Source organism: Thamnophis elegans, chromosome 11, assembly GCF_009769535.1.
Source record: "Thamnophis elegans isolate rThaEle1 chromosome 11, rThaEle1.pri, whole genome shotgun sequence".
NCBI lineage: Eukaryota > Metazoa > Chordata > Lepidosauria > Squamata > Colubridae > Thamnophis > Thamnophis elegans.
This window is the reverse complement of record NC_045551.1, coordinates 26395713-26410161: the sequence shown is the minus strand read 5'-3', so window position 1 is coordinate 26410161 and position 14449 is coordinate 26395713. Positions and strand designations below refer to the sequence as shown.

The window sequence follows — 14449 nt, the reverse complement described above, 5'->3', positions numbered from 1 at the left end:
ATATTGACTATATATGAAGTAATTCTCTTGAATAGGAATCAAATAAACAAAAAGAAATTATTTTATAATTGTTCATATTTCTGTTTACTTACTCAGTGCGAAACCTGGGCCTGTTTTTCTGAACACAAAGCTGATATTCTGGCAGGAATCGAAGAAAGACACACACGTAGCTCTTCATCAACAGCTCTTAGTCTCTCTCTGTCTTTAGTTTTTATAGCAGTCAGGCTTGAAAAGCTCATCTCACACAGATATGTAGTGGAAAATGGGAGCAATGTCAAAATAGCTTTGTTTGCCTGAACGGGGAACTCCTTGGCAGTATCCAACCAAAAACTGTCCAAAGGTAGATCAGCAAAACTTAGCTTGAAACCACGATTTTGTCTCAGTTCAGTTAGTTCCTCCTGCTCCTGTAAAGTCCTTTCCACCAATTGATGCTGAGCTAAAAGGGTCCCTAACCCAGTCAAGGCATTCAGTGGAGACTGAAGAGAAATAAAATGACAACTTCTCCTCGAGAGTTTTTAAATGTTTAACTATTATCTCACACAGTGCAGTAGTGTGAACACCTTGCCATTGCTTGGTGAGTATGAACATTTCAAGTTTGCCACTTTCCACGTGTTGATGCCAGAGTTGCACCTTTGAACAGAATCCATTTATTTTATCTATACTTGTAAGTAGGTTTTCATTTCGGCCTTGCATTCGTGTGTTCAGTTCATTCAGATGATGAAAAATATCTGCCAGGTATGCCAGCCTTGCACACCACTCATCACTTGCAAGCAGCTTTGCGTAATCTGACCTCTCATTTGTCAGAAACACTTTAAGTTCCTCCCGCAGCTCATACACACGAACCAAGACCTTGCCACGCGACAACCACCGGACCTCCATATGAAACAGCAAGGTTTTATGCTTCGCTCCCATCTCCTCACACAAAGCTGCAAATATGCGACTTTGCACGGGTCGTGACTTTACAAAGTTTACCATGCGCACAACATCATCCAACACAGGAACTCGGTCTGCCGGTAAAGTCTTGGCTACGAGGGCCTCACAGTGTAAAAAACAATGTGTAACAATCACATCTGGATTTCTTTCCTTCACTCTGCTTACAAAGCCTTTGGTGTGCCCGACCATGGCTGCAGCTCCATCGGTGCAGACACTTGTGCAGTTTTCCCACTTAAGTCCTCCTTGTTCAAGGTATTCTGATGTGACCCGAAAAATTTCTTCTCCTGTTGTTTTTTCTGGCAATGCCTTGCAAAAAAAGAAGTTTTCTCTAATTGCATCACCATCCACAAAATGCACATTGGCCAAAAGTTGAGCATGTCCACTGATATCAGTAGACTCATCAAGTTGCAATGCAAATTTCTCACTGATACGGATCTTTTCCAAAACCACACTTTCGATGTCTGCAGACATGTCATTAATACGTCTGGAAATTGTGTTGTCTGAGAGTGGGACTTTGGCTATTTCCTTAGCTGCTTCAGGTCCTAGCATCTCCTCTACAATAGCTTTGCAGGCGGGAAGTATTAATGTCTCTGCCACAGTGTGCGACTTTTTTGACTTGGCTATAAGTTCAGCAACTTGATAGCTAGCTTTAAGAGCTCTTTCATTTACCTTTGTGGTTTTTCTCATGAAAGTTGCCTGTTTCTCCGTGTTTTCACGCAGGCGAACAAAATTGTCCGCATTCTTATTTTGAAGTGAAGGGTGTTTCGTTTGGAGATGGCGTTTAAGTTTACTTGGGACCATAGCACTGTTAGATAGCTTTTCACCACACACCACGCACAGTGGAGTTGGTTTCTTTGCATCTCCAGTGAAAGTAAATCCAAATGAAATATAGCTTTCGCTATATTGCCTTGTGCCAGAGAATTTGCTTGAGCTAACCATCTTTGCTTTCTTTTGATCCCCATTCATACTTGGGCTCTCATCTGGCTGCGAATTTTGTTCAGAGTCCAGTTCTTTCCTTTTCAAAAACTTGTCCATCACTGCAGTATCTGCTCCTGTCTCACTGTCACTCAGTACTTACTGCACTTGTCTCCTCTTTAAACAGGGGGCCAGTTCACGGTCCCTCAGACCGTTGGAGGGCCGGACTATAGTTAAAAAAAAACTATGAACAAATTCCTATGCACACTGCATATATCTTATCTTGCATATATCTTATTTTCCCCCACATTAGGTTGGCAGTATAGTTCCCCCCACATTAGGTTGTAGTTCCCCAACATTAGGTTGTAATTCCCCCACATTAGGTCCAGTATAGTCCCCCACATTAGGTGCAGTATAGTTCCCTCACAGACATACAGCCTTCAGCCATACAGTGTATTACTGAAGGCTGTATGCCTGTGTACTGCCCTACTTCGGTGCTCGGAACACCGAAGGAGACGCGCCGCTGGTAACACTTACCAAATTGACAGCGCGCGTTCTCCTCGCTGCTCCGGTCCTCCACGATTGTTGCTATGGGCGCACGCATGGGACGTCAGTGATGTCCCTGCGTGCGCTACCTCCTGGCGGTCCCCGCTTTTTTAAAGTAAACGCGGGGCCGCAGGGACTTAATAGAGGCATCCCTGTGTCCCAAAAGCAACTTTCAGGACACAGAGATGTCCCGAGGCAAAAACACCCAGCGGGTGTTTTTCCCACGGCACACTTTACACTATGTCACGGCACACTAGTGTGCCGTGGCACAGTGGTTGAAAAACACTGGCTTACAGTATGGAAGCAAGCATTATTAACAGGAATACCTGTGTAGTGGAACAATTTCCCTTCTATGGTGAACCAATCCCACTGATCTGTACCTTGATATGTTTTAAATTTTTGTATAATGCATTCCTCTATGTCAACCTTCTGGAACCACCAATGCTTGTATCTCCAGATATCTATATATAATTTTACTGTGTTTTCCACTCGTTTTATTCTGCTTGTGTATTGTTTTACATTGTTTAATCTTGCTTTATTTTGGAAGGATTTTAAAGACTAATAAACACAACTAGCCAATGTTGTCTTCTTACATTTAAACCAAGAAGCAATACAAATAAAGTGGCAGAAGTACTTGCAGTAGCAATTCCCCAGTTTTTGCATCAAGAAAATCACTGGGCTGTTCAGATACTCAAGTTAATTCATTAAATGCTTCTTCCATATAAGCATAGGTCTCCAATTGTAAAGAAAATCAGTTCTCAGATTTAGTATACTCAGCAAATTTACTAATACCATTTCTATATATGGAATTATTTTAGTTTGCTCATATTGTGTATATACGTCTTATAAAATCTCTACAGGGGACAAAAATAGACTAATTCAACTTACCCAGTAATTGCCAATATTATGACGTATGTGTCTTATGCACATGGAGTCACACAGAGAACAATAATGCATTATTATAACATTACTTTTATAATGCTATAATTAATGCATTTTAGAAATAATCTATAAACAGGAGTTTATATATCAAGGATATTTATCTTCATACAAAGTGAGAACATGAAAATGCATGCTGATAGTTGTTTGGCTACAAAGTACAAGGTTTGAATGAAAAGTAATGCCTCTGGTGTTATAAGTCAGCCTCAGATAGCTGTACTGATATGTTCTTCGGCATCTGTTCTGCCACTTCAGGTGCAGAAAATATTGTGCTGCTATTATTTATGAAATGGAATGCTGCAGTAAGTCATCATCAGTGCATTTTAAGCAGCACTGAATTTTCGTTGGTTAAAGTAATCCCTCCAATTGAAAATCAATCTCATACCCTGATAGTTTTATGAACAGTAGTACTACTGCCACCTGTTGTTGTTTTAGAACATTGGAGGCATTATTTTTCATTCAAACCATGTATTTTACAGTGAAGCAATATCAGCAGGCATTATCATTCTCGTGCTTCAGCCTGTTTATGGTAAGGACTGTGTTGATATGAGTACAGTATGTTGCTGGACCAGTAAATGTAACTGTAACGATGTGAAGAAAAAAGAGCTGGTTTGTGTGATCATGGCAAGGCAGATAACAGCAGAGCAAAAGCTTTAAATTTGAACTTTTTCCACAATTGTTACCATGCTATGAAAATCACAGTAAATAATTTCATGTGCTGCATGATACATGGGTGCATCATTATGAGTCAGAAATAAAGTATTGGACTTTAGAATATTATTACAAAGCTTCATCTGTAATAAACCTTTTCAGAACACAGGCTTTGGCAAGAAATCTCATGGTTACAGGTTTTGGGAATGCAGAGAGTGTTATTCACATGGATTTTCTTGAACCTTGTATTACTATCTATTCAAAGTGTAACAATTGCAACATTCAAAACAACGTATAAGAATGTATTGAAACATAAGAAGGATTTTTGCTGCAACATGACAATGATAGACCTCATACCTCAAGAAGCATTTGGAAAGCAATAAAAAGCTGAATGTCATGATCTTCCCCATCAACATACCAGACCTGGGACCATGCAAGTTCCACTTTATCAAAATTAAAGGAATATCTTTATTCCTTTTATTCCTGTTTAATTCAATTGAAGGAGGCTGTTTAACTCTAAAGTGGAAGGGGTCTCAGAACTTGGCCGAAGAGACCAAGTGTGGGATTCTTTCATGAACAAGCTTGTCCATCATTGGTGGAAGCAAGTGAATGGTGATTATGTGAAGATGCAGATGAAGGTAACAAAGGAGCTCCTTCCAGGTGTTATTTTCCTGAACCATATTGTTAAATATCCAAATTATTTAAAATTATGTATGTGTTGACATTATTTTTATTCAATCTGGTAAAATTGCAAAGAATCAAATCTATCACCCCTACTTTTACTGAGCAGTAATGTGATATGATTTCAAAAAATTCCTTTCTCAAAGGTTAATCTCAAATCTCTCTCTCCTTGACCTCGAAGTACTATGTTTCTGTTAACCTGTCCTGATTAAATTGATATTTAAAGAGAGTTTTGTCAATTCTAGGTTCAGATTACAAAAAGTTGTACTTGTTTGGTATTCTATCAAGTTGGTCAAATATAAGTGACTTATCTCCCCTTTCAACCAAAAATACAAAAAAGAGAATAATTTTCCCTTCCCATTCTTTGCAAAGAGAAAATAAAGTACACCTACATTTTGTGTTTTCTCTATACACCTATTTATCTATTATTTTTTGGAGGGGAAACAGCTCTTAAACCCAATTATAGCTCCCTGAATAGCAAGGCTGATGCAGTTCTAGTTATGTAAGGATCTATGTGAAAATAAATTTGCTAATAGCATATAGGATGAATACAAAGACATTCAAAGAAGAAAGAACAGATAAGATTTCATCCCTTTAGTTTCAGAACAATGAGGAGTTTGAGGCAGAATCTAAAACACATCAGCAAGACAGGTGATAATTGTCTTCTGCTCTGCCACTCTAATTGTTCCTTCCTTTTTTCTCACTGATGCATGAGGTGAAGGTTTCTATTTCCTCAGTTTCATTAGCCAAAAGAAATTACTGTACTGATTGTGCATCACTAAAAAATTCTTGACTCCATTAAGAATAACCTTGAAAATGCTAGATGAAGACTTTACCCAGTGTTCTCCCATATTCTACCAAACGTGTCTGCAACTAAAAGTACAAAATAAAAGAGTGCTAAGATTGACCATTCTTTTGAGCATATGTTCAAAAGCATCCAGATCTTACTTCTCCCACTTCTTACCAGACATTATTCTCATTCAAGGGTCAAATGTCAGATGCTACACAATTGATCATGTCAAGATGGAAATGACAGCATTTGAGAAGGTCAGGAAACACCAAGTTCTAAGGTTTTCATTTTTCATTGTCTGCCATGCTTGATAAAGTTAGTAGAAGAAACAATGTGCCAGGAAAAGAGATGGCAAGGATAGATTAATCTATGTTATCATCCTTTCAGCTACTTAGAGTAAAAACTCCAATCACTCCATGAATGGATCATAGGGCAACCAATACCACATAGCTTATGTTAAATTAGTACCTTGTTACTTTCTTATTGTATTATATCGCTGAACCAATATATTTCCACATGTAACAGCAGAAGATCTGAGGATTAGTTATATAGATCTATGGTCATGCCTCGTCAATTCCCCTGTGGAACTAAGGTTTAAGAATATATTGGTACAACTGATTTATTTATGTGTTCAAAAGTTTTATTTCTTTTAAAACAAACATTTCATCATTCTTCAATCAGTAAGACATCGAAGTACAATTTTTTGTATGTCAAAATAATTCTAGTTTACCACCAAATTCTTGTCTAGCCTAATGCATACACCTCCCTCCCTCCACCCCAACCCCCCTCCTCCTTCCCCCCCCCCGACTTCCCAGAACCCGTACACGGTATGGATTTTTAACAAACACAGTCTAAAATCTATTGAAAAAAAGAAATAAAGAAATTAATGACATTCTACATTGACTTCTTCTTGCTGAACTAACTTTAAACAATTTAAATCATTTCTAATCTTAAGCATAGGCTAACTGGAATTTCTTGGTCCCGTATTTATTTTGTATATAGTCAATCCATTTTTTCCAGTCTCGTTTATATCTCTCATTTGAGTGATCTTTAATATATGCCGATATTTTAGCCATCTCGGCTAAGTTTGTAACTTTCAATGTCCATTCTTGAGTTGTAGGCAAGTCTTCCTTCTTCCAGTATTGCGCCACCAACAGTCTTGCTGCCGTTATTAGGTGCAGAATCAAGTTACTCTCTACCACTGTAAAGTCAGTACATATACCTAATAAGAATAACTGAGGAGTAAACTTTATCCTTCTTTTAAAGATATTTTGCATAATCCACCATATTTTTATCCAGAATGCCTTAACCTTTTGGCAGGTCCACCATATATGATAATATGTAGCATCGAGAGAACCACACCTCCAACATTTAGGTTGTACATTCGGATACATAGAAGCCAGCTTTTTAGGATCTAAATGCCATCTATAGAACATCTTATAAAAATTTTCTCTCAGATTTTGAGCTTGTGTGAATTTCACATTTGTTACCCATATTCTTTCCCATGTATCCAACATTATTGGTTCTTCAATATTTTGAGCCCACTTTATCATACAATCTTTAACTAATTCTGTTTCCGAATCCATCTGTATTAATACATTATATATCCTCTTTATATGCATTAAGCCTTGATCTCTTATTTGTTTAAACAAATTATCTTCAGCTTGGATAAAACCAATTTTTTGATCTATTTTCCACCTGGCCTGTAATTGCCCATACTGGAACCATGTTTGAACTACCTTCTCCTCTTTTAATACCTCCAAAGATTTTAGTTGTAGTACCCCCCTTTCCAAAATGAGAAGCTGTCTATAGGTAGTTCTATCCTGTTTTTGTGCTATGTTCATATTTTCAATTGTATGTCTAGGAATTGCCCACATGGGTATTTTGTCATTTAATTTATATTGGTATTTTTTCCATACCCGCAGTAAAGCATTTCTTAAAATATGACTTTTAAACTTCTTATCCAGTTTTTTGTTGAATAACAAGTAAGCATGCCAACCATATACCAGATCGTATCCCTCGATATTCAGTATTCTATCATTAGTTAAATGACTGATTTATTTATAAGGGGCTGCAATTCTTTCTAAAAGTTATAATAACTAGCAATATGACTCATAATAACTTAACAAGACTTGTCAATGTCCTGTAGTTAATCACTTACTAATAAGGGGTTGGTTTCAAACATTTTACTACCTATTCTATGGGCATGGCCTATTTTGTGGGCATGGCTTGGCTGTGATGTGACCGGGTGGGTATGGCCAACTTGTAAAATGTGGTGAAACTCATTTAACAACGCTCTTACTTAGCAACCAAAATTTTGGACTCATAAGTTCTCTTTCTTTTTCTTTCTTTTCTTTTCTTTCTTTCTTTCTTTCTTTCTCTTTCTTTCTTTCTTTCTTGTGTCTCTCTCTCCCACTTGCTTTCTTTCATTCTCTTTCCTTCTTTCTCTTTCTTTCTCTCTCTTTCTCTTTCTATCTTAGCCTCTTTCTCTTTTTCTCTCTCTCTCCCCCTTCCTTCCTTTCTTCCTTCCTTTCTCTGTCTTTCTTTCGTCCTCTTTCTCTTTCTTTCTCTCTCCCTCCCTCTTTCTCCCTCTCCCTCTCCCTCCCTCCCTCCCTCCCTCCCTCCCTCTCTCTCTCTCTCTCTCTCTCTCTCTCTCTCTCACACACACACACACACACACACACAGACTTTCCAGGTGGTGAAAATTTCTGTTTTGCCAGCTGGGAAACTGGCACAAATGTTTAACTGTTTAAACTGTTTAACTGTTTATTAAATTTATAGAGGACTCCGGGCGGCTTACAGAAATAGAAATTCTGTAAGAATTCTGCAAGAGCCAAGGTGGCGCAGTGGTTAAATGCAGCACTGCAGGCTACTGCTAGATCAGCAGTTCAGCAGTTCAAATCCCACCGGCTCAGGGTTGACTCAGCCTTCCATCCTTCCGAGGTGGGTAAAATGAGGACCCAGATTGTTGGGGGCAATATGCTGACTCTCTGTAAACCGCTTAGAGAGGGCTGAAAGCCCTATGAAGCGGTATATAAGTCTACTGCTATTGCTATTGCTATAAATTTAAAAAGATTAAAAACAGATAAAACATGACAAATTTAAAAAAGATACACAACATGCACCCAATCTAAGCAGGGCTGGACCTCAATCCAGAGGTCAACAGCCCCAGGCCTGCCGGAATAGCCAGGTTTTAATAGCTTTTCGGAAGGCCATGAGAGTGGGTAGGGTCCGGATCTCTGGGGGTAGCTCATTCCATAGGGCCGGAGCGGCAACAGAGAAGGCCCTACTCCGAGGTGTCACCAGTCGGCATTGTCCAGCTGATGGCACCTGGAGAAGGCCCTTCCTGTGCGATCTTATCGGTCTTAGGGAGATGTGCTGCGGAAGATGGTCTCGTAGATATCCGGGTCCTAGGCCATGTAGGGCTTTAAAGGTGATAACCAGCACCTTGAATCATGCTCGGAGACCAATAGGAAGCCAGTGCAGCTCGCAGAGGATAGGTGTAGTGGCGGCTGCATTCTGGACTAACTGCAGTGTCCGAACACTTTTCAGGGCAGTCTCATGTAGAGCGCATTACAGTAATCCAGTCTTGAGGTGACAAGGGCGTGAGTGACTGTTTGCAGTGCCTCCCGGTCCAAATAGGGCTGCAACTGTTGCACCATGCAAACCTGGGCAAATGCCCCCCTGGTCACAGCCAACAGATGATATTCCAATGTCAGCTGCGGATCCAGGAGGACCCCCAAGTTGCGGACCCTCTCTGAGGGGAGCAAATTTTCTCCTCCCAGGCTTAGGGATGGACTAGCTGGACTGTCTTTAGGAGGCAACATCCACAGCCACTCGGTCTTGTCAGGATTGAGTGCAAACTTGTTCACTCCCATCCAGACCCTAACAGCTTCCAGGCACTGGCACACCACTTCCACCGCTACACTGAGTTGGCACAGGGCAGACAAATACAACTGTGTATCATCCGCATACTGGTGGTATTTGATCCCGTGCCGGCGAATGATCTCACCCAGTGGCTTCATGTAGATATTGAATAGGAGGGGGGACAGGACCGACCCCTGTGGCACCCCATAATTAAGGGGCCTAGGACTCGACCTCTGACCTCCAACCAACACCGACTGCGACCTGTCAGAGAGGTAGGAGGAGAACCACTGTAAAACGGTGCCTCCCACTCCCACCTCTTCCAGCCATCGCAGAAGGATACCATGGTCGATGGTATTGAAGGCCGCTGAGAGGTCAAGGAGCACTAGGATAGAGGAATGTCCTCTATCCCTGGCCCGCCAGAGATCATCAGTCAGTGCGACCAAAGCGGTTTTGGTGGAGTAACCAGGCCTGAAACCAGACTGAAAAGGGTCTAGATCAGTGATGGGCAACCTTTTTGGCGTGGTGTGTCAAAAATCGGCAAAAAATCGAGCATAACTCGCGTTGTGTGTCACTTCGACAAAAACATAATTTTGCGCAATTTATAGTTTAAACTACAAAAATATATAATTGCAATATAATTGTATTTAATAAACCAAAAACAAATTATTTAACATAGCTGCTTAGTAACTTCTTTGTTCATCAGTCGATTTCGTATGTTGCCCTTGATATTATTATCAGTATCACTTACCAACGGTCCTGCTTAGCAACCAAAATGTTGGCTCAGAAACTCTGGCATTGAAGCGTGCAAGTCTTAAAGCTGTCAAGTTACAAGACCCTTGCACCCCTAACCCTTTAGGAAAAAACCCCCAGGGGTCTTCAAACCTGACAGCTTTAAGCCTTGTGGACTTCAACTCTTCAACTAAAAGAGAGACTGATAAATATTAAAAAAAATAAAACCAAAAAGCAGCTACTGCAGTGGCTTAGAATTTTACTCAATTACTGTTGAGCCCATGGAAAGTTCTGTAGCCCCAGGAGCAAAGGAAGGGGGACGGAGAGAGAGAGATTGGCTGTTTGGGGTGCTTGAAACCACCTGGCCCTCCCCAAAGGAAACCCTCATTTGCAGGATGAGCCTCGACTGGCTCTGCCCAGCGGGGTTACCCCAAGCGCCATTGGGCAGCGACGGATGCTTATCCTTTTTCCTTCGGCTGCTTCAGCTGGGACTTCAGACACCCCAAGGGAGGGACTTTATCGGGCCTCCCCCTCCCCACCCTTTGAATGAAGGTGTGATATGGCTCCTCCATCCCTGCTCTTTAACCCAGCCAGAATTACAGGAGGGCTGCCCCCGTTCTGCTTTCCAGGGTGGATCTTAGCCGAGGGACACCAAGACCCCAGAATGGGTGGGGGTGGGTGGGGGAAGGGCTTCTTGACGGAGGCCACGATCGACTTTTGGAAGTTGTGTTTTCGTAAAATAAGATTAACCTTTGGATGTGTTTGTTCCGCTCGGCCAGCGGCGTTTTCTCCCACTTAATCCCGGCGGATCCTGATATCTGAGCTGGAAAACTGCAAGCCCCGGAAATGATGACGCCCTGCTGAGTAGCTGGGACTTGCAGAAAAAGGCTGCAGAGAGAGAAGCGTTCGATCCGTAATCCGTCTGTGGGGGGCGCTGGGGACAGGCCGGGCCCCTTCTTCCCACCTCTATCCCCCCCCACTCTTGAGGGACAAGCCCTTTCCCCTGTCCCAACGGTGGAATTTGAGGCTACCTCTGCTTTCCCTCTCCCTCCCTCAGTTGTGCAGCAGCGGCAGCGGCAGCTCTCAGCCTGGGCGGCAGCGTCACACAGGCTGTGGAAGGAGGGGGAGGAGGAGGGAACCAAAGAGAGCTTTTACCGAGTCTGCGCCCCACAGCCAGGACCGTCCTGGCGCCTCAAGCCGCGTTTCTTCCTGCAAAGCCCTTCTGGCGTCAAGCGGAACTCTCGGGTTGCCCGAAGGGCTTTGCAGGAAGAAACGCGGCTTGAGGCGCAAGGACGATCCTGGCTGTGGGGCGCAGACCCAGTAAAAGCCTCTCTTTGGTTGGTTCCCTCCTCCTCCTCCTCCTCCTCCTTCCACAGCCTGCGTGACGCTGCCGCACAGGCTGAGAGCTGCCGCTGAAACAAGTTTGGGGAGCATGTGCGTGTCACCCGAAATGGCTACGTGTGTCAGCACTGATACGCGTGTCATAGGTTCGCCATCACTGGTCTAGATAATCTGCTTCATCCAAGGTCTGTCAGAGTTGGAGGGCCACTACCTTCTCAACAACCTTCCCTAAGAAAGGGAGGTTGGAGACTGGACGATAGTTTTTAAGAATAGCTGGATCCAGAGAGGGCTTCTTGAGGAGGGGTCTCACCACCGCCTCCTTCAGAGGTTGTGGAAAAGAACCCTCCCGCAATGAAGCGTTCGTAATTCTCTGAAGCCAGGCTTGTGTTACCTCCCTGCTGGTCAAAACCAGCCAGGAGGGACACGGATCCAGTAGACAGGTAGAGGCACTCATTGTTCCCATGGCCTTGTCCACTTCATCAGGGGTGACAAGCTGGAACTCATTCCAGGAAATCTGAGCAAGACCCTCCCCCGGCATCTCCGCTGGTTCTGCCCAAGTGGAGTCTAGGTCTGTCCGAATCTGAGTGATTTTGTCCGACAGAAACTGGGCAAACTCCTCAGCCCATCCCTGTAAGGCATCCCCCGCTTCCCTCCCTTTCAGGAGGGAATGGGTTATCCTAAACAGGGCGGCTGGGTGAGATTCTGCGGACGCAATAAGAGAGGAAAAATGTACACATTTTGCCGTCCGTATCACCAGTAAATAAATCCTAATAAAGGCTCTTAGTAGTGTTCGGTCGGATTTGGAGTTGCTAGCCCTCCAGCGTCACTCTAGGCATCTCTTTTGGCGCTTCGTCTCCCGGAGTTCCTCGGTGAACCATGGTGCCCTCCTGGATCCACTGCTGCAGAGAGGCCGCAAAGGCGCAATCCAGTCTAGAGCCTCAGATGCCGCTGTATTCCAGGCGGCGACCAAGGACTCCATCGGATTGTGGGCAAGAGAGTCGAGTATCTCCCCAAGCTACTTCTGAAATCCCAACGGGTCCATCAGGTGCCTGGGACGGAATCACTTAATCGGTTCCACCTCCCTGCAGTCGGGGAGTAGTTTCCGAAAATCATGCCTCAACAGGAAGTGATCTGACCATGACAAGGGTGAGATCTCTATACCCCTTAACTCAAGATCACGTCTCCACTGCCCCGAGAGAAACACTAGGTCAAGCGTGTGTCCCGCTCTATGAGTCGGACCCTGAATTACCTGGGTCAAGTCCATGGTTGTCATGGACTCCTGGGCCCCATCAGAGTGCTCACCTAGGGCGGCAGGTTGAAGTCCCCCAGTACTATCAGTCTGGGGAACTCAACCGCCAACCTGGCTACTGACTCCAGGAGCGCAGGCAGGGCTGTTGTGACACAGCTGGGAGGTAGGTACGTCAAAAGCAAGCCCACTTGAACCCCTAGGTCCAACTTCAAGAGAAGGCCTCCCTTTCCCTGCCATCACCGAATGGTCTGTGCCCTCCCCCTACAGATTGATGCTGCAGGAGGGAAGGAAAGAAGATAGTCTTGGGAGGGACCTTCCCTCCCCCTCCAGAAAGCCCATGCAGGGAGAGAGGAGGTGGGCTGGTTTGAACACGGGTGGGAGGTTTGGGGCCGGCACCTCCTTCACTCCTTGGGGCAGGCAGAGAAAGAAAGGAGGCATGCGATAAGCAGGCCCCCGCCGCCAAGGGCAAAGGGAGTGCCTTCACCCTTGACTATCGTGTACCTCCTTTCTTTCTCTGCCTGCCCCAACAAAATGATTGAGGCACCAGCCACTAAACAGCCCGCCCACATTCAAAACCACCCACTTCCTTTCTCCTCATATGGGCTCTCTGAAGGGAGAGGGAAGGTATCTCCCAAGACCCGCTTCCCTTACCTTGTGGCGCAGTTTCGGGACAGTAAATGGAATCCAGGCTATCTAAGAACACTGTGACTGGACACCATCAGAGCTGATACCAGTCAGTGTCGAAAAACTCAAAGAAGTGGTGCAGCATAGGAAGATGTAGAGCAACCTGGCCCATAGAAGCAGATGACTGAATAGATAACATCATTATCACTATTATAGTGTATGTTATTGTGAACTGGTATAAACCTCTACATAGTTGAATATAGCAATGATTAAATTTCATAATGCTTTTGGGGGCTGGGGATAGTCGCAATCGCTTCATGGTTCACTTTGATGTGTGCACCCAAGTAACTATCTATCATCTGTCTGTCTACTATCTATCTATCTATCTATCTATCTATCTATCTATCTATCTATCTATCTATCTATCTATCTATCATCTATCTATCTATCTATCTATCTATCTATCTATCTATCTATCTATCTACTATTTATAATCTAGCTATCATCTAGCTATCATCTATATCATGTCATCTATATCTATATGTATTTAGATACACATCTACACAACTATATGGAGAGAAAAATCTAAATTGTTGATTTAAAAGAATATTGTACAAAAAAGCATCACCCACAAAGCATATTCACTGAAATAATCACTTACAGAAAGCTTACCTGTTTGATGGACATTAAGAAGTCTCTAACCAGACAACATATGCAAGGTAAGCTCAAAATTCAGATAAAGACATTTTCAGCAAGAAGACAACCACAGTGTATTGTCACATGTGGTGCTGAACCTAATTAGATATTTTTTTAAAGAAAAGAAACATTTTTAAATACTGTTTCTTAGCAAAAGGTTTTTAAACCAGATTATTGAAATGATTTTGAATTTTTATACTCTTTTAACAATATGATTATCCATCAAAATCAAGGCTCAGAACCTTTTAAAATGATTTTGGAATGCTGCTGAGTTTACTGAAGCATGTGCACATTGGTTAGGTCTTTGGTTGCTTTTCTTTTCTTCAGAAGGAGATTTCTAAGGAAAATCCATCTACCTTTTTTTTCTTATTTTGTCTGAGTTAATCCATGGATGTTATACATTTTCTTTAATAAAAGTATGCATATTGTACATTTAATTACATCAAAAATGTAAACCTTTAAAACTCCATGAACCTTTACTTTCCAGT

General features: G+C 42.7%; 1 protein-coding gene across 1 annotated transcript; it reads right to left on the bottom strand.

Annotated features, from left to right (window-relative positions):
- Nucleotides 1–384: 384 nt before the first annotated feature.
- LOC116514997 (zinc finger BED domain-containing protein 5-like) lies at nt 385–1968 on the bottom strand. Its single transcript, XM_032226871.1, has one exon. The coding sequence runs from the start codon at nt 1966–1968 to the stop codon at nt 385–387; it is 1584 nt and encodes a 527-aa protein (XP_032082762.1).
- Between the last annotated feature and the right edge of the window lie 12481 nt (nt 1969–14449).